This window comes from Delphinus delphis, chromosome 16 (assembly GCF_949987515.2).
Source record: "Delphinus delphis chromosome 16, mDelDel1.2, whole genome shotgun sequence".
NCBI lineage: Eukaryota > Metazoa > Chordata > Mammalia > Artiodactyla > Delphinidae > Delphinus > Delphinus delphis.
Window position 1 is genome coordinate 10,817,584 of NC_082698.1, and position 24,861 is coordinate 10,842,444.

The 24,861-nt window shown below is 47.7% G+C and overlaps 1 protein-coding gene across 3 annotated transcripts in view; it reads right to left on the reverse strand.

Annotated features, from left to right (window-relative positions):
• The window catches only part of PLPP4 (phospholipid phosphatase 4), a 187,554-nt gene that overhangs the window by 65,204 nt on the left and 97,489 nt on the right, over positions 1-24,861 (reverse strand). For all 3 annotated transcript variants that reach the window (XM_060033530.1, XM_060033533.1, XM_060033529.1), the window contains exon 2: positions 7,402-7,510. In XM_060033530.1, the coding sequence (XP_059889513.1) occupies positions 7,402-7,407 (6 nt within the window). In that variant the 5' untranslated portion in view covers positions 7,408-7,510. The remainder of the gene's footprint in view (positions 1-7,401; positions 7,511-24,861) is intronic.

The following is a 24,861-nucleotide window of genomic DNA, read 5'->3' on the forward strand; positions in this document are numbered from 1 at the left end:
GGCCCCGAATGACTTGGCTATTAAAACGCCACATCAGCAAGTCCTATCACCACGGAGGGTGTTCAGAAGAGACTGTGACACAGCTCTAAGAGAAGATTCAGAACTGAAGCAGGGGATTTCCCCAGGGGCGACTCAAAAAGGCCACACTCGCTTGTGAGTTAAGAACAAGCATACTGTGTAACAAGCATCTCAAATGATGCTGGGGACTGAGAAACACTGCATCAGTTTTGACTCACACATTCAGTGTTTAGAGAGCGATGGCTGAAGTCCCTGCTTACGTAAGTCCGAAGTTACGGTCGAGGTCAAAGAAGTCCTGAGCTTTCTGTTTCCTCTCACTTTGGGCACCAGAGACCAGCTACCACCCCAAACAGGAGAAAGCAGCTCACTGAACAGTGAACAGAGCTGCAATGACCCCACCCACAGTCACACCTTAAATATGAGAATGGAGAACCGAAGGAAACACTGTAGGACAATCCCAGCTGGCACAGTCTGAGGTTACACAGAAATGGAACCGCAGAGAAAATATGAATCGGAAGACTTTCCCTCCAAGGCTCCAGAGGCTGCCTACAGGAGATGATCCCGAGCAGGACTGTGGTGACCAAACAGGAGATGGGGCGCCGCGTGGGAGACCGCGGCTCCAAGCCCGGGAGTCGGAGCCGGGGAAGGCATCAGAGCTGCCCGGTGGCTCCAAGCTCACAGCTTCAAGGCCAAGGGGGTCCCTCTTAGCACTGCTCGCTGCCTCAGCTCTCCCGCTCTTAATTACATCCCCATCCAGACTTGCCCAACCAGACAGCACTTTAACTCTCCTAGGCAGATGCACGTTGGTCTGTCTTCTAGAACCAAGGACAAACTGCTTCCTGGGCCAAGGCTAAGCACCAGGAGGGCCCAGGGCTTCCCATCTCACGAGCTTCGCAGGTGAGGAATTGCAGCCACCAGGCTAGGGTCCCAGCCCCCGCCCAGGCGGCCGCAACAGAAATGTCTGCACGTGGCTGTCAGGGGTCTTTCTCTGCTCCTCTCATGCTAACGACATCTGGGTTCTGGTCTCGCTCCTTCTTCCCGGAAACATATCTGCCGTATCCTTGGGCAGCGCAGTCCTCAGATCAGGACAGAGACTTACTTACATTTACCACCTGCTGCCCCCAACTTTTTATAACTCCCTTTCAACCAGAAGTTGGAATTAAGAGATGAGCCCCAGAAGCCAACACGTTAGGAAAACAACTTCCTCTGGGGCAAAAGCACCTCTGAACCGAGTGAAAGAATGAAGAAAAAAGAAGCACCCCACTTTCACTCAGCAAACCGGACTGAGTTAAACCGATGCCTGCCCCTTCCACGTTCTGACAAACGCCTTTCGAAGGCACTGTTCTGCTGCCCAAGCCCATGGAGGAGATGAAGATGGACACAGAGACACAGGGGTGGGAGTGGTTACTTCTACCTCCAAACAGGTGTGGAGATGGAGCACAGAAAGGGACAGACAAAATTTCCCCTGGGATTGTTTCCCTTAGATTAATGTTTCCATGGCTTAAAAAAATTGGAAAATCTGGGAATGGCCCAGTGGGAAGACAGTTAATCGTCTGTGCTTATTAAATGGGACCTGAGAGAGACCAGGACAATGAACTCCAGCCACTCACTGCTTCAGGATGCAGGGAACATACTGACCCCTTCTCTGTGCTTGAGTTTTCCCCACTAGTTATGAGAAAAGGGCTGTGCTTCTGAAAACTCACTAATGACATGTTCCGAAAACTCACTAATGACATGGTCTGCTACAGGCACTTCGGTAAATTAACTCATTCAATCCTCACAGCAACCCTAGGAAGCAGGCTCCTTACTTAATGGATAGAAAACTAAGGCACAGAGAGGTTAAACAACCTGCTAAAAGTCACACAGCTAATAAGTGGTAAAGTGGGAATTTGCACTCAGTCTGTTTAAATCAAGCTCTGTGCTTCTAACCCGTGCTGTAGCAGTTCTCACCTCAGAAGCAAGAAGCATTAATAAAGCATGGTAAACACCTTTACTCTGGAGCTGGAGAAGGAAAGAATGGGGCGTGTTTCCAGGAACATGGATAAGTCACAGAAGTGGTAGTGGCAGCTGTCATGGATTAAGCACCTACTACGTATTAGGGCCTTTCCTCACATTGTCTAATCCTCTAGCTACTCCGTTAGGGGAAACATCCTCCTTGTACAGAAAACAAAACTGGAACTCAGGGAGATAAGGGAACACACAATTGCTTGCAGCTACTGGGACCGTGACGCTCCGATCTGGGCTGCCGTGCTGCCTGGGTTGGAGTCCTGAATCAGAGTGATCAGCTTAGCCCCACAGCCTCATCTTACAGATGGGGAAACTGAGCGTGAGATCACCTTGTATCAAAGAACGTCTCGTAAACTGCTAAGCAAATGCGCTACACAGCACCCACATATCAAGATAACATATGAAAGTCATTAAGCAGAGCCTGGGATGTGGCTGGTTTTGCGTGATGCTCTTCCACAGGCAAGGAAGCCAGAGCTCCTGTGGAGCAAAATGAATGTGGGCAACAGACTCAGATCTAGTAGAACCAGTCTCATGCCCCAGCTCTGATATTTTCAGCTCTGTGACCTTGAGTATGTCACTTAACCTATTCACCTTTGAGTCTCAGTCTCAGTGTTCTCATCTATCAAATGGGTGTAGTGATGATATACATAGCAAAGCATGGTTGCAAGGATTTAAAATTCACTGAGTAGTTGTTGAATGCTTCTTATAGATCACACCCTAAGTGAAGTGTTGTAAGTCTATCACCCTATTTGAAGCTCTCAACACCCTGGGGAGGGAGGAAAGTGTTGTTAAAGCCCCCTTTTACAGATAAGGAAACTGAGGCACTGAGAGGGGAGGTGATTTTCCCAATTCACGAAGCTAGTAATTAGCAAAGCTGGGAGTGGACCGAGGCAGTCCACTCTAGAGCCCCTGCCAACTGCTCACCCACGAGGCCCAGCAGAGAGTTAGTTAGTATCCAGGAAATTCTGATTGTTGTTCCCAGGGAAACCTGTGAACAGATGACCAATGCCAGGATCCTGTAACCAGACGTATGGGAATAGAGCACTTTAAGCTCCAGCCCATCTGTGCAGGGAGGTCAGGTGCAGGGAAGAGCCCCATTACTCCAGGCGCCTTGCCCGTGCCCTACAGGACCAGCAAGGGCCCTGCCTTGTGCATGCACCAATGAAACCAACACAGGAAGTGCCGTCCATCCCGGCCATTGCTACACGCAGACAGTGGGTAAGCCTGGGCACTGATACAAGGCACTGTGTGGCCAGCATGCTTCTGGGAATCTGCCAGGCATGGAGCAGTGTGTGTGCAGGGAAGGGCATGAGTGTGCCAAGCACTTCTAACCACCGAGGGGCTGAAGCCAGGACACCTGATGTTAGGGCGCTAGCCAGAGAAGAGCTTGTCCCTGGGGTTCAACCACATCAGACAAAACAGTGGGCCCAAAGTGCCCTAATTCCCAGCATCTGACAGAAAGGTGTGCTGCGCGGTGCTTTTAACAACTCAGGACAAGCAAACGCCTGGGAAAGGCCCTGCTGTGGGCAAACAATTATAGCCCGTCACAAAGCCAAGAGTGAAGGCTTTTCAAAGGTGTCTAAAAATTAAACTATCACAAGCCAGCTTTGTCTCCTTTCCTTCCCTCCTCCCCCCAAATTGACTTTATTTCCATCTTCCTTAGAAGCATCCTATTCCAGAATAGAAACCCCGGTTAGCAAATCAACACAATCTCAACGATATTCTACAGAAGTAAATCTTCTGGACATATCAGTATCATGGCCAGAGCAAAACGAGGGGCAAAGGACAGGTCTTGGGTACATTTTTTTTTAAGCCAGAGAAAGAAACTGGGAAACACTTACCGTTCCTTCAGTTCCCTACCTGAGTCCTGCCTGTCCTTCAAGGGCTTTCCTGTGATGCTCAACCGTCTGACTCATGTTCATGTCTGTGCCCCCACTAGACGAGAAACCACACCTTATTCAGCTTCGCGCCTCCACTACCCGCCGCTGGGCTTGGCTCAAGGAAGGTGCTTCGTAACTTTCTGCTGAATGAACTACTAATTAACTTACGTGAAGTTGTCCACAATCTTCCTGGATCCCTGCCGCCCTTGGCCCCCTGCAGCACACAGCACTCCAAGCAAATGCCTATTCGTGGGGCCCACGCGGCCCTGGCTCTGCTGTGTCTGTGCCTTTACACCTGCTCTTCTGTGTGTGACACACTGCATTCACCACCTGGCCACCTCACCTGAGCCCCCAAGGAGGCAGCACAGGCGAGTGGTTCCAAGGCCGTCTGCACTCTGACTGCTGGCATTCAGATCCTGGTCCAGACACTGATGCTTGTAAACCTTGGATAAGCTGTTTAACCTCATGACAGTTGCATTTTCTCCACTGAAATGATGGGATAACGGAAGTGCCAACCTCAGAGGATTCTGAGAGAATTCACTAAGATGCTGTTTGTAAAACGATGAGCGCAGTGCCTGCACTCAAGAGATGCTGCCTGCGGTTGTTACTACCATGACGAGAAGGAGGAGGGCGATAATGAACATCCCTAAAAGTTTACCTGAGCCTCTCCGCCGCCTCCTTCCAGATTCCACTTTGCTGTAGAGTACCGTGTCCCCCAGGAGCCTGCAGGGGTTCAATCTGATTTGACTTCCCATCACCTGCAGCTCCTATGGCTTTCCTCACCCACATCCAGCTCCTGGGAGTGTTCTCTGGACACACAAAGACACAACTACTACAGACCACAAAGAGAGTACTGAAAAGCAACACCCGACACCAAGGGAGTCTTCCTACACCAAAAAGTAGGCTTTCAAAGATGATCTGATAACCTCCACACACTCAGAAAGGAAGCATGACCTCTGTGCATAAGGGAGCAGCTGACGGTTGGGAACATCCAGGGAACGTTAAGTCGGGACGCAGCGTGCGAGAAAAGAGTGCTCAGCCTGCCTCTCTGGTCCACAGGAGCTCAGAGTCATCAAGGGAGACAAGCTCCTGGAATCAAACGGTCCAACCACACCCAAGTTTCATGTTGACAGATATAGTCACCTCAGCTGATGGTGCCAAGGACAGAGGAGATGCCAGCCAGGGGCTTCTTGGTGATGTCATTACTGCTCACTTAATTCCCTAACATTCTGATATTATTTTTGTGACATTTGAACAAGTAGCTCCTTTAAAACACACACACACACACACACGCGCGCGCGCATACGCACATGCACGCGCACGTGTGCAAATAGGCACAACTCCAGAGACACTGATTTCCCAAATAAAGAAACATCTGGGTTATAGCAGCTGCCTTTAAAAAACACTTTGGTTATTAGACAGTTAGCAAGTTTGCCTTTATAGTAAAACATTCTAAACAGAAGTAGAGGAGATCCCAGGATTCTGTTTATGCATTAAATAATGAAATTTGAGCTTTCTAAGGAAACAAAGCTATTTTTTAAAAACAGTGAAAATATGTTCTATTACAAATTCTTCTATAAACACCAGAATGTTTAAAAGGATCAAAAGCAGACAAATGATGTCTTGTATTAAACTCTTAATAAAACCCAGGAGAACAAACCTAATTTATGTGGTGACAAAGCATTTTTCATCTTGTGTTACACATATTCTAAATGTATCTACTGCTTTCCTTGTGTTATTATGGAATCGTACTAAATCTTGTGACCAAATGAATGAAATTCGTCAACTACTATTAACAAAACAAAAGGCTGAACTTATTTCATTAGGAGACTAGAGGGTATGAATCAGTGTTTGTGGCTGAATACCCCTCTATTCTCCGAGAGTCACAGCACTGAAGAACTCCTTTACTGCCTCCTTCTCTTCACTGCCAGCATGCAAATGTGCTCCATCCTATTTGTGTCTGCAGCCAGAATATTTGCGGGGTTTTTATCTAGACTTCAAAACAATCCATTGTTCACAAATCTAGGACACAGCCACAAATTTCTCACAATATCCCAAATGAACATTCGCTCCAAATTGGGTTTTACAGTACATGAAACGTGAAATCTTTGAAAACGGAAACCAGTGATCAACAGAAGCTTCCCCTATTAAAACCACGGAGTAAGCTAGTTAGACACACACTAGTTACTTTATTTCTAGGATTTATGGAAGATTTGAGTTAGAGCAGAAATGGAAAAAAATCTGATTTTAATACTCAAGTGTAAGGTAATACCCTACTCACAAGCACCCTACTTTTTTCAATTTCCCCGATATTTACAAAAATCCAGTTTATTTTCCAGCAGAAAAGTAATTATGAGAAAGCAATTAAAATAATACTGTGATACTCATGCAGTGTTCCGGGCACTTTGGGATGTTTGCAGACACAAAGATCTTTCCAATCATCACCGATGAACAAGATTTCCTCCACAAAATCAGAGGGATTTGTTTCAAAATGCAACAATATTCCTCATGTCCTCTATAAAAGCTCTGGAACAGTCATTTAAGTTCCCAGAGGCAAGACACACAATGGCTGCTCAATAGGAATAAGCTTCGAGCTACACGGCTGCCCGTCCAGAAGCTGCGTTATTCTCTGTAACAAGAGGCAGCTTCAATGCTTCCTCTGCTGCAGAAAGGCCTGACGGCAATTCTCCAGGAGCCAGTGAGCTCCAGCAAGGAGTCCTGGACACTCGGCTCCTGACTGCAGAGCAGCGTCCCGGCTGCGAGCAGGGCTCAGAGCTGGCTGCTCGGAGGTGAGTCGTGGCTCTGCTGCTCTCTAGCTTGTGTGGCTTTGGGCAAGTTCCCTCATCTCTCTGGGATGCAGGTCTGCACCTGCAAAATTCGGGCAATAATGACGTCTTCCTCACTGGGATACTGGGTGGGACTAAATGAGATAATCCTTTCTTAAGCTCTCAGCCGAGGGCCCGGCACATAGTAGAGGAAGTGTAGGCGACTGTAATCGACAAGGGGCAGAGCGAGGAGGTAAAAATGTCCCAGTGTATCCACCAGCTATGTGGATGCTTGCCCATTTATCCTAGGACCAGAGATGCTGTCAGGGGTGAATTACACATAGTGGTCTCATCACTGGTCAACTGACCAGCAAAACCCAGAAAAGTGGTTACCTGAGTACAGCTAAACTGAGGTTTTTTTAAAAACAGATGGAGCAGGAAACTCTGTTCACTAGTTGCTCATCTTATTTTACTCTAAGTATTCGGAAAGAGTCGGGTTTAGCTCAGGTAAGCAGGGCCCTTCTTTTCCAAAGCGTCGGGCAATTGCTTCTCACATGACCAAGCGGCGACCATCCTGATCTGGAACTGAATTTTAATTTGATGGGCAGCTCGCCTCTTTTTTTTTCAGGCTGCTTGCCATCACCAGCCGGGGTTGGAAATGCAGAAATGAAAAGCCATTTGGTTCATACGTGGGAGAGCGGTCAAATCAGCCATGAAATCATGGTACTTACGAACATGAGGCGGGTAGGTATGTTGTCTGACTGCACCAAAGGGTTTTTATAGAGCCAGATCTCCTCCGGCTGGATGACTCTCTGGAATGGATCCAAGAACTCCGTAAAACTGAAACGAAACAGAGAAAGAGGCGTGAGGGCTGAGCACTGGAGAAGGTGGCTCCTGCACACGCTCAGGCGGACGATCTGGCCTCTGGGGCAGCGGGGGGCCGGGGGGAGGACAGGCTGCCCGGCTGACGGCTCTCGGCCAGTTTCAACCGGGGAAAGATGGAGGTAGTTACCAAGATCGTAGAATCTTCTGTCACCACCGGCCAGCTAAGACTAATTGTGGGCATGAGAGAACGGCTATGAGGCTGACATACAAAGACTCTAGAAACTTGGGGATCCAAAGTGAACTGGGAGTCGAAGTCCAGAATGGTGGCTCAGACTGGGGCAAGGCCAGGCCAGCAGCACAGTCTCTGGGAACGAAATGGACTTGAGTTGGAACAAAGGTGAGGGAGCAGCAGGCAGGACCAGAGGAAGAACCAGCGGTGTTCTTCCCTCCACGTTCCCCCAGACGGCACCCTGCCACCATCAGCACCACCAGGAGGCAGACTGAGCTTCAAGAGAAGACAGAAGGTAGAGACAGGAGAGAAACACAGAGAAGAGGAAAGAAGGAAGGGAGAGGGGGATGCGGTACGTTCTGGGGCTGCTACCAGGAAACTGGTGGCTCTAAACAGCCACCTCCTCATCTCGGCACCTCCCGACCCCTCAACCACCCTGGGAGCCCACAACATCCAGGCGGATGAAAAGAACTACCACCAAGAGAAAACCTGGGGGGAAGAACAGAGACTGCAGGTTTGCTTTGTCAGCTCTTGACCATCAGGCCACCTCCCAGCTCTCCAGCTCAGCTCTTCACCTGGTGAATTCAGTTCAGAATGGCTTGAGATGTGGCCGGAAGGAGAACAGGGGCCAGGTGACTCAGGGCTTGAGTGCCAGGCTAAGGAATTTGGCTTTTGAACCAATGATGAATTGCTTCTACTGAGAAGTGTAGAATGAGAATTGGTTCTACTGAGAACTGGTTCTACTGAGAAGTGTAGAATGAAACTCCCCATTCCAGATAGCGGCGAAGATGGGGAACTGCAGCAGAACAGAGAAGGGAAGGCAGAGAGAGTTAGGAGGTTACGGCAGCTGTCCCAGCAAGAGACTGCTGCAGAGTGAAGGAAAGGGCAGGACAGAATGGAAGAACGTGCACATGGGAGGTGGGTGGTCAAAGCAGATTCCAAGGGCTCTGGCTTGGGCTTCCAGGAAAAGCGGTACCATCACCAGGATGGGGAGGACGCGGAGGTCAGCTGTCCTCTCGTCTAGGGAACCACACCCAGGTGACCAACAGTCTGGGTTTGCCCAGGACTCTCCTGGCTTTAGCACTGAAAGCCTTGTGTCCCCGGAAAAGCCCGTCTTAGGAAAAACCTAGATGGTGGGTCATCTTAAAGCCATCCCAGCCCTGGGACAGAATCAGGGGTCTCACAGCCTTGGTTTCTACCCTAGACTTGGGCCTTTGTATGATCATGATTTGTTTGTATGTCCAGCTGCACTGGGAGGGTGTAGAGGCTGGGGGTCACTCCAGGGCTGTGTCCTCAGAGCCCAGCAGGATGGGACTCTCAGTGACTGCAGAATCTGATGTCTGTTCAGGACTTTGAACAGCTGCCACAGAAAACACCCTCAGTCTGATCAGCCTCACACTGAATCCTATCACGTACCTACAAGAGACCTAAAATTCAACCTGCCTTTTGTGTCTCTCTATACATATCCCTCCCTCTTTCTCTGTCTCTCTCTCTTCCTCTCCTCCCCTCCCTCTCCCCCCAGTGGAGGTTTTAAGTCCTAAAACTCTGTCCCTCCGTCCGTGTATTTATGTAATTTCAAGAAGAAAGCAGTGCCGGCCCCTGACTGTTTTGTTCAGCACTGTGTCCAGAACATTTCTACTGCAGGATCTTACTGCAAGTGCCCTGAGATCCCGTCATTGATGTATAAGGTAACTTCTGCTAACGGCCCTCCAAGCCTCCTCCAAAGTGAGACACGGGGGAGCATGCCATCTGGGCGCTGGGAAACCTGCTCTCTGCCCCAGCTCTGCCATTAAGCTGCTCTGGGCTTCAGAACAAGCCACTTCTCCTCACTGGGCCTCAGTGCCCTCACCTGCAACACGGGAGGTTGGGCTAAGCCAGAGGTGACAAATGGAGATGGGTCAGAACCACTGGAGACATCCTACCCCAGACCTACAGTCTTGGTATGGACTGGGCCTGATATGTGGATTTTAAAACACTCCCCAGGTGACCCTGAAGGGCCCAGCACTGAACGGAATGATCCCTAAGGGTCCTGAGCCCTTGTCCTTAAGGAAAGGAGACTTAGAGATTTAGCTCTCCATGTTAACAATTCTTCCATGTGCTGCAGGACAGGCTATGGAGTCAGGTCCATCCACGTTCAAACTCCAGCTCCGGCTGTGTGGCTCGTAGTGAGTTCCTTAACATCTCTGAGCCTCAGTCGTCCCATCTATAAAATGGGCACTCCTTAAAGTGTGGGAGTAAAAATAAAATGAAAGAATATAAAGTACCTAACAGAGCATGAACAGAAAGCAGCATTTTATCACCCTCATCATTTTACTCTTGCCTCCATCTGCAAGTTTTTACTAGACAGTTTTCAGGCTTTCTTTGTGGGGGGTGGGGGGATTCATTTTGTAACAACCTACTCACTGCGCCCCAGTGTTTTTAAAACATTTTAAATATAACTAAGGAAAAAGAATTTTGTTTTAGAGTTGTTTTTGAGAATATACTTGTAAAAACCAAAGCTTCCAGAACACTCCAGTTACTCTGGCTGTATAGCAAATTACCCCAAAACTTAATGTCTGAAACCAACCATTTTGTTTTGCTCATGATTTTGTGGATCAGAAAACTGAGAAGGGTCAGCTAGGAAGAGTTCACTGAGAATCTCTCATGTGGTCACAGCAGTTAGATGTCAGCTGGGGCTGCATCACCTGCAGGCTTGAGCGGGCTGGACATCAGAATGGCCTGTCACGGGGCCACCATGGGTGCCGGCTGTTGGCCAGGAGCTCAGCTGGGGCTGCCGCCTGGAGCACCTCACCTACTTCTCCAGCACCGCAGTCTCAGCATAGTCAGAATTCTTCATTCTGCTGGCTTCATCCAGATTGCGGGTTCCAAGAGGACCAGGCAGAAGCTGAATGGTTTTTCTGACCCAGCCTCCGAAGTCTTGTGGCATCACTGGGTTACATAAGGTCAGCCCAGATTCAAGAGAGGGGACCCTACTCTACCTCTTGGCTGGGGTGTGGCAAAGTCCGCATTACAGAAAAGCAGGTAAGGGCTTCCCTGGTGGCGCAGTGGTTGAGAGTCCGCCTGCCGATGCAGGGGACACGGGTTCCCGGTCCGGGAGGATCCCAAATGCCGCGGAGCGGCTGGGCCCGTGAGCCATGGCTGCTGAGCCTGTGCGTCCGGAGCCTGTGCTCCACAACGGGAGAGGCCACAACAGTGAGAGGCCCATGTACCACAAAAAAAATAATAATAATAATAAAAAAAAGAAAAGCAGGTAAGATAAGAGATATGGCTGCAGCCACCTTCCATATACAATCTGCCACCCACAGGCTGTCATCGCTGTAATGGTCCTGCAGCTCCCACTCTCAGAGACCCCAGAGCCTTGATTCCTGTGTCCTCCCCACACAGCTGGCCGCAGGAACAGGGAGCTGGCACACCGCTGAGCACTGTCCTTCCTCACCTCCTTTGTCTCCCCAGGGACACTATCCTCGTGGCCATTTTTTCAAGCCTCGCGCACCCAGCCTTTTGCACGATTCCTCACCCCCACCCTGAGTGGCTGCAGCCAGAACACATCTGTCAAGCCAATTATAACCTTTGGGAGCAGCAGTGCCAAGAAAGATAGATGTCCCCTGTCCAGCCATGCACCAGCCACAGGCGTCAGCTTCTGAGAATCCAGAGAGTGAGGCAGCTACGCAGAGGACATGGGTCTCAAAGTGCAAACAGGAGCAGAGGTGGACATGTGGTGGAATGGAAAGCTCTGGAAGGTGTGTTCCTAAGAGAGGGCATGCCAGGCCTGGAAACATCCTTCCATGAGCTCTTTGTAAAGTGATTTGGAAACAAGGAAATGGAAACCCCGCTTCCACATGAGTAGTTCAGGCACGGGCTCTAACTGCCTGCTCGGCAGGCCTCACTACACACTGGGGACCCCCCAGCAGCAGCATGTACGATCAGGGCTTCCCGAATGTTAATGTGCCCGGGAACCACTTGGGGGTCCGGTGACTGAAGATACGGCAGGTCCAGGGATGGGACTGAGGGCTGGCACCCCAACAAGCTTCCCGCTGATGCTGACGCTGCTGGTCCGTGGATCAAACCTGGAGTCGCCAGAGGCCAGGGCAGCAGCATAACCTAGGAGGGAGCTTGTTAAAAATGCAGAATCTTGTGCCCCAGCCGGGATCTACTGACTCAGAAGCTTCATTTTTAACAAGATTGGTGTGAGTGCTACAGCTGGAGACACAGAGCTCTCGGGGAAAGCCAGCGCTTCCCAACTTCGGCCATTTAAGAACCAAATTGGCCGGTGTGGCCTGATCCGCCCTCCACCTGTACTGTGATTTTTCTTCAGACTTTGTAAACTAAAATGAGGTTATTCTAGAAGAAACTTCATGACACTGTTGAATTATGAAATCAGGATTCCCTCTATAAACAGCTGGTAAACGTCAGAATAAATACAATGAAAACAAAAGCATGCTCTTAAATTTTACCTTGATGCTTTTGCCTCTGGGTGGAGGACTGCCTTCCCCGTGAGGGTCAACAAGACCTTCCGTGATGGAAGGAGAGGAGGCGGGGCGCATGCGCCCCCTCCGTGGTGTCGAGTCAGGTGGATCACATCCATGTGTAATCTAAATCCACCTTGCAAAGCCCCTACAATCCTCTCCAGCACCACTTGTGTCACAGGAAAGGCAGAAAAAAGATGAAAAACAAAGGTGACAACTCAAAAGCACAGCAATCTGGGGCCATTCGGTAGAGAAGAAAATAGCCCCACTGGTCTTAGTAATGCCTGCAAGCATCAGCATACCCCAGGCCAGTATAATGACCAATGTCCTTGAGTTTTCAAGAAAAGGATGAAGAAAGTGTAGCAACTCTTTGACCACTGTGAGGTGTGTAAAACCACTTTGCTTACTTTCATTTCCAATAAATTCAATGCAGAGAAAAACATCTCAATGCCCAGAAGGAGTCTGACAGATCCACAGATGCAGAGTTCCTCATAGTCTGAGGCTGAGAATCAAAAGTGTCCTCACTGTGAATGGCATTTCTGCGTCACTGCAGAGACTCATGGAAAAAAGGAGATTTGGTGTGACGATCAGTACTCCAATGACGTGGCTAACAGGCCCAGTTATCCATCTTCACTCCTGACAGGCTGAAGAGCAGAGAAGACTCCTAAGACTTGGTCAGACTTGACAACCAAAAGTAAACAGAAAGGAAGAGCTCTATGTGAGAAGGAAATCTAACAGGTCAGAAAGTATCATTTATTAATTGTTCCAAAGAACAGATGCTAGTTAATGAGACCACACAGGTGTGAAAGCAGTGTTTTCTCCACTGTTACTGATAAACTCTGATTCAGCAGCCAGGGCCAGTCCAGCCTCAAAATAACTGACTTCTTCCCCCAGGCAGAAGGCTAAAGGAGAAGTAAAGCCACCGCCAAGCAGATAAAAACATCCTGGTGTTCTCAAGTAGGCAGCCAGTTACTCCTGCTCCCCAAATCACAAACACACGGCCTGTCGCCCTTCTGTGGTCCCCTAAACCTCACCAAGGAGAAGTGGATGCAATTCCACTGTCACACACTGCACCATGGGAGGCTCTCCAGGCCCAGCCGGGCATCAAATAAAAACATCACTTTGCCCCTTGGAGGACTCCCAGACCAGGGCCAGCTAGATTTAGAGTGGTGACAGATACACACCACGCTCACACACGCTCGCAAACACACATACACATGTGCACACACACACTCTCTCCTGGTGGCTGGTCCTGTTTGCATAGCTCACCCTGCCCTTAAGCAGCCTAGGATACATGTCTGCTTATAGAGGAAGGGGCGCAGTAGGGACAGACAGCGGACTTCCATCTTTGCCTATTGCTTATTCACTCAACAAACATTTACTGAGTGCCTGTGATGTACCAGGCACCGTCCTGTGAACCCTGGTGTGTAGAACACATACAGTCCCACTCTCATGGAGATTACAGTCAAGAGTTGCTAAGTGCCACCTGATTGAGGAATGAGATGTCAAGGTCTTTAGTTACAGGTATCAGAACTCTGACTACACAGAAGCTCGCCACCCCACTCTACTTTGGGGGGCCTCACTAGTTAGACCCATGAGATGGCCTCCAACCTGGAACTGCATGTGAGGACCCTGGGCCCCTAGGGATGTTCCAGGGTGTGAATCTGTTACTGTCCACCTGCTGAATGTAGCAAGGGATTCAGCCCAAATCTGGGAACCCAGAGGAATGGCCACTCTTGACATCACAGTATCAGGAACAGCAAGACCCTGAACAAGCGACCACGATGCTACTGCCCCCTGTGCCTCTTCTGACTCAAAGTCAAGTTCTCAAAGCCCCAGGGTCTCCCCATTAACTAAAGGATAATGGATTCCATAGATCTGTCAATGACCTTTAACGCATGTACCTTGATAATATGCTTCTTTCAAGATAGGTTAACATTTCTGTCACATACTAGACTCAGATTTCAACATCCTTTCCCCCAACCATAAAAAACACAAGATCGTATGGGAATATGAACTTAATCAGACCTTTAACTTGGTTCAAATCTCTGATTCGGCATTTGCCAGCTGGGTGACTTGAAAAAAGTCACTTAACCTCTCTGAGATTTAAGATCTCCCTCCTCGTATCCCAGGATGGCCGTACCTCCCAGGGCAGTAATAATACTGCTATCGTCAGCAGTAATAAATGTTAGGATTTGGCACAGCGCCTGGGGCACCAAAGGGCTCAGCCAAAGGTGGCCGCTGTTCTTGCAAACATGAACAAGAAGGATGCTGACGACATGATGACCGGCTCTAAGAAGCTCTCCCCTCCCCCATTCTGCCCCACCCAGGGCAGTGAGGTTGCATGCTGCAGGAAGGAGACTGAACAGCACAGGTGAATGTCAACAACTACCACATCCTTTAGCCATTCTATGAGGAAACAATGGCCCAGAAGGTCACTTTTGAACCTTGAGAGATCCGACTGAGGAAAAAACATGATATGCTTTCCAGGCGACAGCAAAAAGCAAAGCATGTTTCTTAATTGCACTATTGACTTTTCCTCTCTAGTGGGCCTCTCTTATGCAAGAGGGAAAACACTTACAAACGGTCAGCAGAACAGGCAGGCAGCTCCACCGGCAGGGAGGAGGCATTGGGATTTTCCATTAGTCCTGGGGACAGGCCACTGAAAGAATATACTGATGGATTATCTCTGTGAGCCAGTAAACTGGAGACCAGTCACCGGACAGGACTTACCCTGGGTCGGGGAGCTTGGCCACCCCCAAAGACAAGGGTAACGATTATAATAATAACAATTTATCACAGTTATATTATAATAATAGATACTTACCACATTTGGAGCCGTCTTGTGCCAAGTGCTTTACTTGGTGCTTTCCAACATTACTTTGTTTAATCTTCATAAGAACCCCATGAGGTAGAAATTACTGTTACAGTATTCCCATTTTAGAGATGAGGGCACTGAGGCTACAAGACATAGGGTGTCTTACCTTAGTTTGCACAGCTCTATGGGCTATAGAATGTCCACTGTTCCACGTCCTCCTCAGCGCAGAGTCTGGAATTCTAAGGAGGTCAAGGAACATGCAAGCACATGCACGCATGCGCACACACACACACACACCACTACCAATGTAATGGCATCTGCAATTATTTTATTAAGAGATATAATTTTCCACAATTAGAAATACAGCCTCACTCTTGGGAAAATGCAACATGTCGATCTCAATTCTCATGCAGTGTGAACGACTGAGATCAGATTCTTGCAGAGAGCAGTTCGCTGTTTGTTGTGAAAGAGAAAAGGAAAGAATAACACACTGGGAAGGAGGTGGAAAGAGAAATGAAGACCCCCAAGAAACCGCTCCCACCACCTCCCTCCTCCCTGTCATTCGGAAAAGCAGGTTCCCCGCAGCAGTAGACTTAATCAAAGCAACCTGCCCTTCACCTGGATGGAGGAGAATTGCATCCAGGAGACCAGCCGTGGACCAGACAAGGAGCATCTCCCAGAGTCACCAGCACCCTCTTGGGATGGTCCCTCTCGCTCTTGCACAATAAATGAAAAGACTGGGGCTTAGCAAGTGTAACTGCCCACCGAGGCGGAGCCTGGATTCATCCTCCTCCCCTCACTCTAGATCTCACGTCATTTTCAATTGTGTGGGCGCAGACTCCCGAGGGCAGCCTGGAGGAGCTTTCCAATCATCCCTTCCAGCTGTGGGACCTTGGTCAAGGCACTTCGCCTCCTGGACCTAAGTTTCCTCATCTATGAAGTGGTGCTGATAACAGCACCTGCCTCAGAGGGTTGGTATGACCAGTAGATGAATGACCAAGATGAAATGCTGAGGGGGGGGCCTGCATGGAGAGAGTATACTGTAGGTGCGTTGTTGTACTACAGCAAAAAGCCAAAAATTAAGGCCTGATATGATGTCCTCCCTTGACATCTGAAACCACAAAGGCTTCGAATGTCCTAACCACAAGTTCCTTCCCACTCAGCTCCCTCAGCCAAACAACCCTGCTTATCAAGGGGGCCAGTTACAGTACCTGCTTATCCCCAAGCAGCAGGTTTCAGTCCGCTGCCAGCCCGTGGACTTATTCTAACAAGCCAATCACATCCTCCTACAGGAAGCAGTGGGCACCCCACCCCCTTGATACTACAAAGCCTGCCTCCCATTGCCCCCGGCTGTTTAGTGTGCTCCTGTGTGACCCTGTGTGACATGCAGTGGGCTGTGAATCTGTTACTAATAAACTGCTTTCAGCCTCATCTGTCCAGTGTTGGCTGTCATGAACGGTCAGGATCCCCATAACTCAACTCCAGGGCAGGAATCCCTCCCTTGCCAAGGGGGCAAATAAGAGGTGATTAAAACAGGTACTCCTCAGCTATGCCCTCCTAAATATGATGGGGTGGGATGGGGTAAGTGGTGAGACAGTGGAAACGTGTGGGCCAAGCCTGGAGATGTCCCCCATCTATCCAGTGCCCAGGAAAGAAGAGAGAGGACCAGGAACAGGCTGCATGGATAACGCAAAGCTACTGACTCGGAGATGCTCTGCTCACACCAACTCTTCTTCAGCTTTTAGAAAAATGCCACTAACCTGCATACTCTACCTGTGGTCAGCAGTGCTGGGACCACAGACCCCTGTGGACCACTGACACACGCTATATGGAGCGCACGGTATCCCCATGAAGCATTCTTCCAGACATGTATACTCTGAACCTAATCAGAACTTTGGGCTCAGCTGCCAGCTTGTCGGAAATACAGGGGCAAAGGAACAGACAAGCCCAGAAATAAAGTTGTACTGTTCCAGGTGACAAGAACTGGAAGAGATAAGACAACCAAGTGTAACCGCTGTGCTCTGACTGGATCTTAGGTCAAAAAAAATGTTTCTTCAACTATTTAAAAGAAACTTTGAGGATGACTCGGGCAATTTTGGAACTGAAGAATGAGCTGCATATTAGGTGACAGTAAGGGAATGTTACAGTTTCCTTCAATGTGGTCAAAAATGTGGCAGAATATTTTTGGAGAAGGAGCTGAAACATCCAGGGTATTTAGGGTCATGATCGTCAGCAACTTAATTCAAATAGTTCAGAAAATTATATATAGAAACATAAATACAGAGATAAAGCAAACAGGATAAAACGTTAAGTGCTTAATCTAGGTGGCGTATACGGGGAATTGTTTTGCTCTCTCAATTTTTCTGTATGTTTAAAATTTTCCAGGATAAAACATTGGCATAGTGAGGTCCTGGAGCAGGACCGTGAGTGGGGGAAACAGCACAGAAGGTAATGTTGCCGTGAAAGTGCAATGGTAGCATCCAGAGCTGTGGAGTGAAAAGCCTATCTTCTACCCTTGCCACTTACTAGCTCTGACCTTGGGCTAGTGCCATCTCCGCTCTGAGCCCTCGCTGCCTCCTCGGGGAATGGAGATAACCATACCACCTGCCTGGAGGGCCGTGATGAGGAATGAACGTGAGGACTTAGCATGGACTCAGCATGAGACCGGGCTGCTCTCTGCTCAGCTGTCACCTCCCCAGGAGTCATCGCCAACAGCAGTGGCATATTCAAAACTACTGCTTCACAGAAGAAGCAGAACACATTCGGACATGCCTGCGATGGAGCACAGGCACAGATGGAAGCTTAGTTTGCAGAAGCACAATGTTCAGAAGCCATATGCTTCACCCCAGAAGTCCAAACACTTCTACCGAGGGTGCCTTCCCTTCGGAAGGAAGCAGCAGAAGACTGGAAATGTTTTAACTGCCTGCACTCACACAGAAAATCCTGTTCTACATAAACTCAAGCTGCAAAAGCTAACACGTCGGGGCCAGTTGGGGCTTCATGACCTGGGGCAAGCTGCTGAATCCCCTTCCACATCTATAAAATGGGCAGAACACCCTGCCGGGATGTAGTGAGAATTCGGTATCGTCATCAGGGCCCACAAGGAGCACTCAACAACTGGCACTGACACGGTCATCGCTGAAAAACTCCAAATTAAAAGAAATCATTCCTAAAATACTTGCACACCGAGTAACCGTGTATGGACCTTATTTGGATCCTGATTCGAAGAAATCAGCGTTAATTTTATTGGGTGTTACAAATGGTATTGTGGTTTGGGAGGGGGGCAGGCAATTGAAGGTTTTGCTTATCTTATTTTATTTTTTAGTTCTCACTGGCTGAAGTTACTTTTTGAAGCATTTAGATGTGAAATGATGCCATATTTGGAATTTGCTTTAAAATACTCCACAAAAAGACCAAAAGACAGGGACAGTGGAGGAAAACAAATGAAACAAAAGTGCTGATAACTGGTGGACAGTGTTGTAAAATTCCACAACAACAAGGATTTTTTTTTTCTAATGACTTCACTCATTGGCTATAAAGACACCTACGAAATTGTGTCTTACCAGCCAAAGCAACCGATACTCTTGAAAAGTACTATTAGCTTTGAATGGATTTCAGTAAAGGGTGACAATGGGAAGATTAATGCAAAAAAACAGAAAGAAGAAAGGAGAGAAATGGAGCAGTCTTCAAAAAGCCACATACCTGGACATACCTGGAAACCCTCAGGTTAAAGGTGCCGCAGAACCTGGGGTGATGAGAAGCCCTCTCCCTGGCTCAGATGCTGCCTTGGAAAGCAGGTGCCTAGTAAGTAGGATAATGAAGGGCCTGTGGAAATGAGCCCTGCAGCGGCCGGTGACTAGGGGCAGAGCCAGGCCACTGAGTCTGGGATTCAGGGAAACCTGGCTGCCAGGACTTCTTGGAGCCCAGATCCCCAGCCCAGCACAAGCTCCTCATCTCCCAGCAGGGCCAGCGACACAAAGCCATCCAGGACTGAATACTCTCTGGGCCAGACACCCTTCCCATTGGAAAATGATGTTTGGTGCAGAAACCACTGTGCTGTATCTGAGCCACAGGCAAACAAAAGCCACTCCAAAGAAAAAACTAGTAGAAGATGCAAGTGGGAGAAAAGTGTGTAATTTCTTTGCTAAGAGACCTCAGTCTCCAATTAATCTTCGACTCTACAATGGCCAGTGAACCGTTCATTCCTGGATTAATTAGGAGTCTTTAGGAATTTAGCCAGAGCGTAAAGCACTCTGGAACGTTCTACATACCCATCCCCAGACCAGGTCACAGCAAGATATCCCAGGACACACCACTGAGCAGAGAACTGGGGCAGAAGAAATGCCCCTCAACACTCAGTGCAAAACACAGTGAAGACAGAACTTAAATTTTAAGAGGCGTCAGAGCTGTAATTTTAATTAAAATACACCAGCCAGGGCTTCCCTGGTGGCGCAGTGGTTGAGAGTCCGCCTGCCAATGCAGGGGACACGGGTTCGTGCCCCGGTCCGGGAGGATCCCACATGCCGCGGAGCAGTTGGGTCTGTGAGCCATGGCCGCTGAGCCTGCGCGTCCGGCGCCTGTGCTCCACAACGGGAGAGGCCACAACAGTGAGAGGCCCGAGTACCACAAAAAAAAAAAAAATACACCAGCCAGAGAGCACTTGTTTCTAAACAGGAGACTGTGATATGTCTTTGAGATTTCCCCTCCCTTATAACCTCATCTGATTTCCCCTGGTGTCCATTACCAACAGCGAAGGGCAGCATCGGGCCTTTCTTACCTGAGTCCTTTGCAGAAAGCAGCCAAGTCCTGACCTGGACTAAGCCCCTGACCTTCTCTACACGACCAATTTTCCCCGGTGGAGGGATAAGGTCATGTTCTCCTAAAACGGTCTTCAGTGAGGCTGGCAGGCGAGAGGAGGCTGATGCGTGAGACGGAACAGCCATGAATCAAAGAGCTGAGGGCCAGGGACAGTAGTGCTCAGACGAGAGGCTGATGGCAGGGCCCAGGTCAGCACTGAGAACAGGAATGGCCAGGCCTGTGGTTTTTAAGCAGATAAAGCCTCGTTTTTGCCCTCAAAGTTTGTTGCTGATGGTGAGCATCACTAAGTGTTTTCGTAGCCACTTGCCCTGCAAACCCTGAGCTCCTCAGTACAGAGTCACATTGAGCCAGGGGCCTGTGGACATGGGCCTGACCTTGGACAGCTGGAGACACCCCCATGCTGGCGTCTGTGGCCCCAACAATGGCCAGCTCCTGAGTCAAGGACCAAGCCACGGCTTCCCCTTGGTATAACCGGGCTCTATGGCTGGGATGAAGCTGCTCACTCAAAATCTTCCTAAGAAAGGGATGAAGATAACCAGGTCCTCATCACAGCTGAAAAGATACAGCAGCACGAGGCAGAGTAAGAGCCACAGTGGAACATCAGTTCCAAGAGGCACCCTGGATTCTTGTCTACATTTTATCAGAGCTGTATTCTCAGGGCTTAGAACAGCACCTGGTATGTAGTAGGTGCTCAATAAATATTTGTTGAACAAAGGAAACCATCAACAAAACAAAAAGAGAACCTACCGAATGGGACAAAATATTTGTAAACAGTATGAACAATAAGGAGTTAATATCCAAAATATATAAATAGCTCACATAACTCAATATCAAAAACAAACAAACAAACAAAAAAAAAACCAATTAAAAAATAACCGGAAGACCTGAATAGGTAGTTTTTCCAAAAAAGATATACCAACAGAAGACAGCCAACAGACACATGTAAAGACGCTCACAATCACTAATCATAGAGAAATGCAAATCAAAACCACAAAGAGGTATCACCTCACACCTGTCAGAATGGCCATCATCAAAAAGTCTACAAATAACAAATGTTGGCAAGGATCCGGGGAAAAGGAAGCCTTAGTACACTGTTGGTAGGATTGTAAATTGGTGCAGCCACTAAGGAAAACAGTATGGAGCCTCCTCAAAAAAGCAGAACTACCATATGACCCAGCAATTTCACTCCTGGATATATATCCAGAGACAATGAAAGCACTAATTCATAATGATCCATGCACCCCAATGTTCACAGCAGCATTACTTACAATAGCCAAGATGTGGAAGCAACCTAAGTGTTCACCAACAGATGAATGGATAAAGAAGATGCGGTATACATACAATGGAATATTACTTGACCATCAAAAAGAATGTAATTCTGCCGTTTGCAACAATGTGGATGGACCTAGAGAGTATTATGCTTAGTAAAGTAAGACAGAGAAAGACAAATATCACTTACATGTGGAATCTAAAAAAATAAAACAAACTAATGTACATAGCAAAACAGAAACAGACGCACAGGTATAGAGAACAAACTAGTGGTTACCAATGGGAAGAGGGAAGCAGAGAGTAGCAAGATGTGGTAGGGGATTAAGAGGTACAAACTACTACATATAAAATAAATAAGCTACAAGGATATATTGTACAGCACAGGGAATACAGCCATTATTTTGTAATAACTTTAAATGGAGTATAATCTATAAAAATATTGAATCACTCTGTTGTACACCTGAAGCTAATATAATATCATAAATCAATTATACCTCAATTAAAAATAAATAAATATTTGTTGAATCAAGACTAAACAAAGAAATCCAGCTGTTTCAATAAAGAGCCAATCCTCTGCCACATGGAATCTTAAGTCAGAGGAAAGGAGAAAGAGAAGAAGGGAGAGAGGGAACTGAAGGAGCGAAACTGATCACTTTCCCAGTGCTTCCTACCTGCCAGCAGCCTGCCAGGCATGTCTTACACCTTCTCTCAATCATGCCTCACAACCGAAAAGGAGGCACTGTTATCCCCATTTTCCAGAGAGAGAAACTGAGACCCAGAGAGTCTTCTTCACCTGCCCAAGGTCATTCAGCCAAACTGGAACCCAAACTCAGATCTTCTAACCATAATCCTGGGCTCTTTCCACTGCCCCCACTTTTGGAAACGTGGGCAAGAGCGCTCTGAGGGGGACATGTGGCCACGGCTGCGTTGCAGATGATAACTTGGCTCAGTGGAGGGGGCAGTGGGAGGGCCCAGGGCCTGCCCAGGTGGTACAGAGACACAGCCCGAGTTAGCAGCTCGTTGAACTAGGAATCAAAAGAGCTAACTAGCTCTGACTCTACCACTGATTACTCTGTAATTATAGGAAAGTCACTTGCCCTTCAATGTTGTTACTTCTTTATAGGTAAAATGGAAATTCAATCACTTATTCATCCATTCATTTGCAGTTACAGCAAGGTAGTTAAATGAAAAGAGCAGATTCTGAAAGAACTTCCTTGGGCCTGAGCTTGGCCAAATCACTTTACTTCTCTGTGCCTCATCTGCAGAAGGATTATTATAAACAAGATGACTAGCACACAGAAAGCAGGCCCAACACTCATCACCCACTCCTCTCATCCATTCGGCAAGCACTGACACCCCACCCACTGAGTGGGTTTTGTGAACCTGGGCTCCTGGGACACATTCTCTTGTTCTTCCATCCCTCTCCCTGCTCACATTCTCTTTCTCAAGCTCCCTTCCTTCCCTCCAGGCCCTTCATGAGTAATGTTGGCCCCGCAAGGCAAAGGCCATCAGGCAGTGGGGACCACATCTGCTCCACGGCCACGCTTGCCCCTGACTTCTGGTCTTCCCAAATTGACATCTCCAACCCTGAGCTCTCACTCCCCATCCTGGATTGAATCTCTGGTTGCTTATGAGCTGACAGCCACGGGTTTCCTTTTGGCTTTGGGAACCAGTCCCAGGCAGGCAGTGGCCACCAACACTGGGAGCCAGAACACCTATTTGTGGCTTGGCTGGTAAATCAACTCGAGTAAGTCTTTTCCTCATTTTTCTCATTAAGGAACTGGACTGGATAACTTCAGAGTTTCTGTCCAAATGCTGCAAATCTCCCCTCCCAAACAATGCAGAATTTAACGATTATGGACCACCTACATTCCAGCTGTGGAATTACGCACTTAACATATATCATTTCATTCAGATGTTACCACACCCTACAAGGTAATTTTTGCCTATTAAGAAACTGAGTTTAGGGCATGCAAATTAAAACCACAATTAAATATCACCTCACACCTATGAGAATGGCTATCATCAAAAAGACAGGAGGGCTTCCCTGGTGGTGCAGTGGTTGAGAGTCCGCCTGCCGATGCAGGGGACGCGGGTTCGTGCCCCGGTCCGGGAAGAGCCCACATGCCGTGGAGCGGCTGGGCCCGTGAGCCATGGCCGCTGAGCCGGCGCGTCCGGAGCCTGTGCTTCGCCACGGGAGAGGCCACAACAGTGAGAGGCCCGCGTACCGCAAAAAAAAAAAAGGAGATAAGTGTTGGCAAGGATATGGACAAAAGGGAATCCCTGGGCACTGCTGGTGGGAATGTAAATTGGTGCAACTACTATGGACAACAGTATGGAAGTTCCTCTACATCCGTGACTCTAAGGGGGGAGGGATAAATTGGGAGATTGGGACTGACATATACACACTACTATATATAAAATAGATAACTAATAAAAACCTGTTCTATAGCACAGGGAACTCTACTCAATACTCTGTAATGGCCTATATGGGAAAAGAATCTAAAATAAAAGGAGTGGATATATGTATTAACTGATGCACTTTGCTGTACACCTGAAACTAACATAACATTTGTAAATCAACTATACTCCAATAAAAAGTTTTTAAAAATAAAACTGGTAAGCAAACAAACAAACAGTATGGAAGTTCCTCAAAAGATTTTTTAAAAAGGACCACCGTGTTAACCTGCAATCTCACTCTGGGTATATACCCAAAGGAAATGAAAACAGGATATCAAAAAGATATCTGTACTCCCATGTTTCATACAGGATTATAAAGCCAAGATATGGAAACAACCCTTGTCTGTCAATGAATGGATAAAGAAGATGTGATCTATATACACAATGGAATATTATTCAACCTTGAGAAAGAAGGACATTCTGCCATTCACAACAACATGGCTGGACGTTGAGGACATTAAGCTAAGTGAAATAAGTCAGACAGAGACAGACAAATGCTATATGATTTCACCTACATGTGGAACCTAAAAAAGCCAAACACATAGAAACAGAGACTAGAATGGTGGTTACCAGGGGCCAGGGAGGTGGGTGAAATGGAGAGATGTTAGTCAAAAGGTACAAACTTCCAACTATTAAGATGAATAAGTTCTGGGGCTCTAATGTAGAGCATAGTGATTATAGTTAATAATACTTGAAATTTGCTAAGAGAGTAGATCTTAATTGTTCTCACCACAAAAAAGAAATATTAATTATGGGATGTGACGCAGGTATTAGCTAACGCTAATCATTTCACAATACATAAGTGTACCAAATCAACATGCTGTACACCTTAAACTTACACAATGTTATACGGCAACTGTATCTCAGTAAAGCTGAAAAAAGGACAAAAACCTGAATTTAAAGGCTAAGTAACATTGGTAAAAGGACGCTAATAGTATGCTACTAAATAAATCAACTATTGCTTCTTGCCTTAAATGACCTCCCAAAGTCCTTTATTTATTTTACCAATGGTATCATCGGGGGGTGATGGATCAAATGGATCAAACGGATCAGCACCCAGTGCAACTGGTAATATTACCAACCAGAATGATCCCCTTGCGAAATACCAAAGGTGCGTCTATATCACTCCATGCCCAGTCAGCAGAAGAGTGGGTACCTTCCCACCTGTAAGTGTAACTGCTTTGTTTAAAAACATTACAGTAAAACTCCATGGCTGTCTCTGAAATATAAAAAATCAAAAGCAGAAGAGCTTTACTCACCATTCTCAATGGTCAACCTGCTAGACATATGACAGAGACTTCCCTGG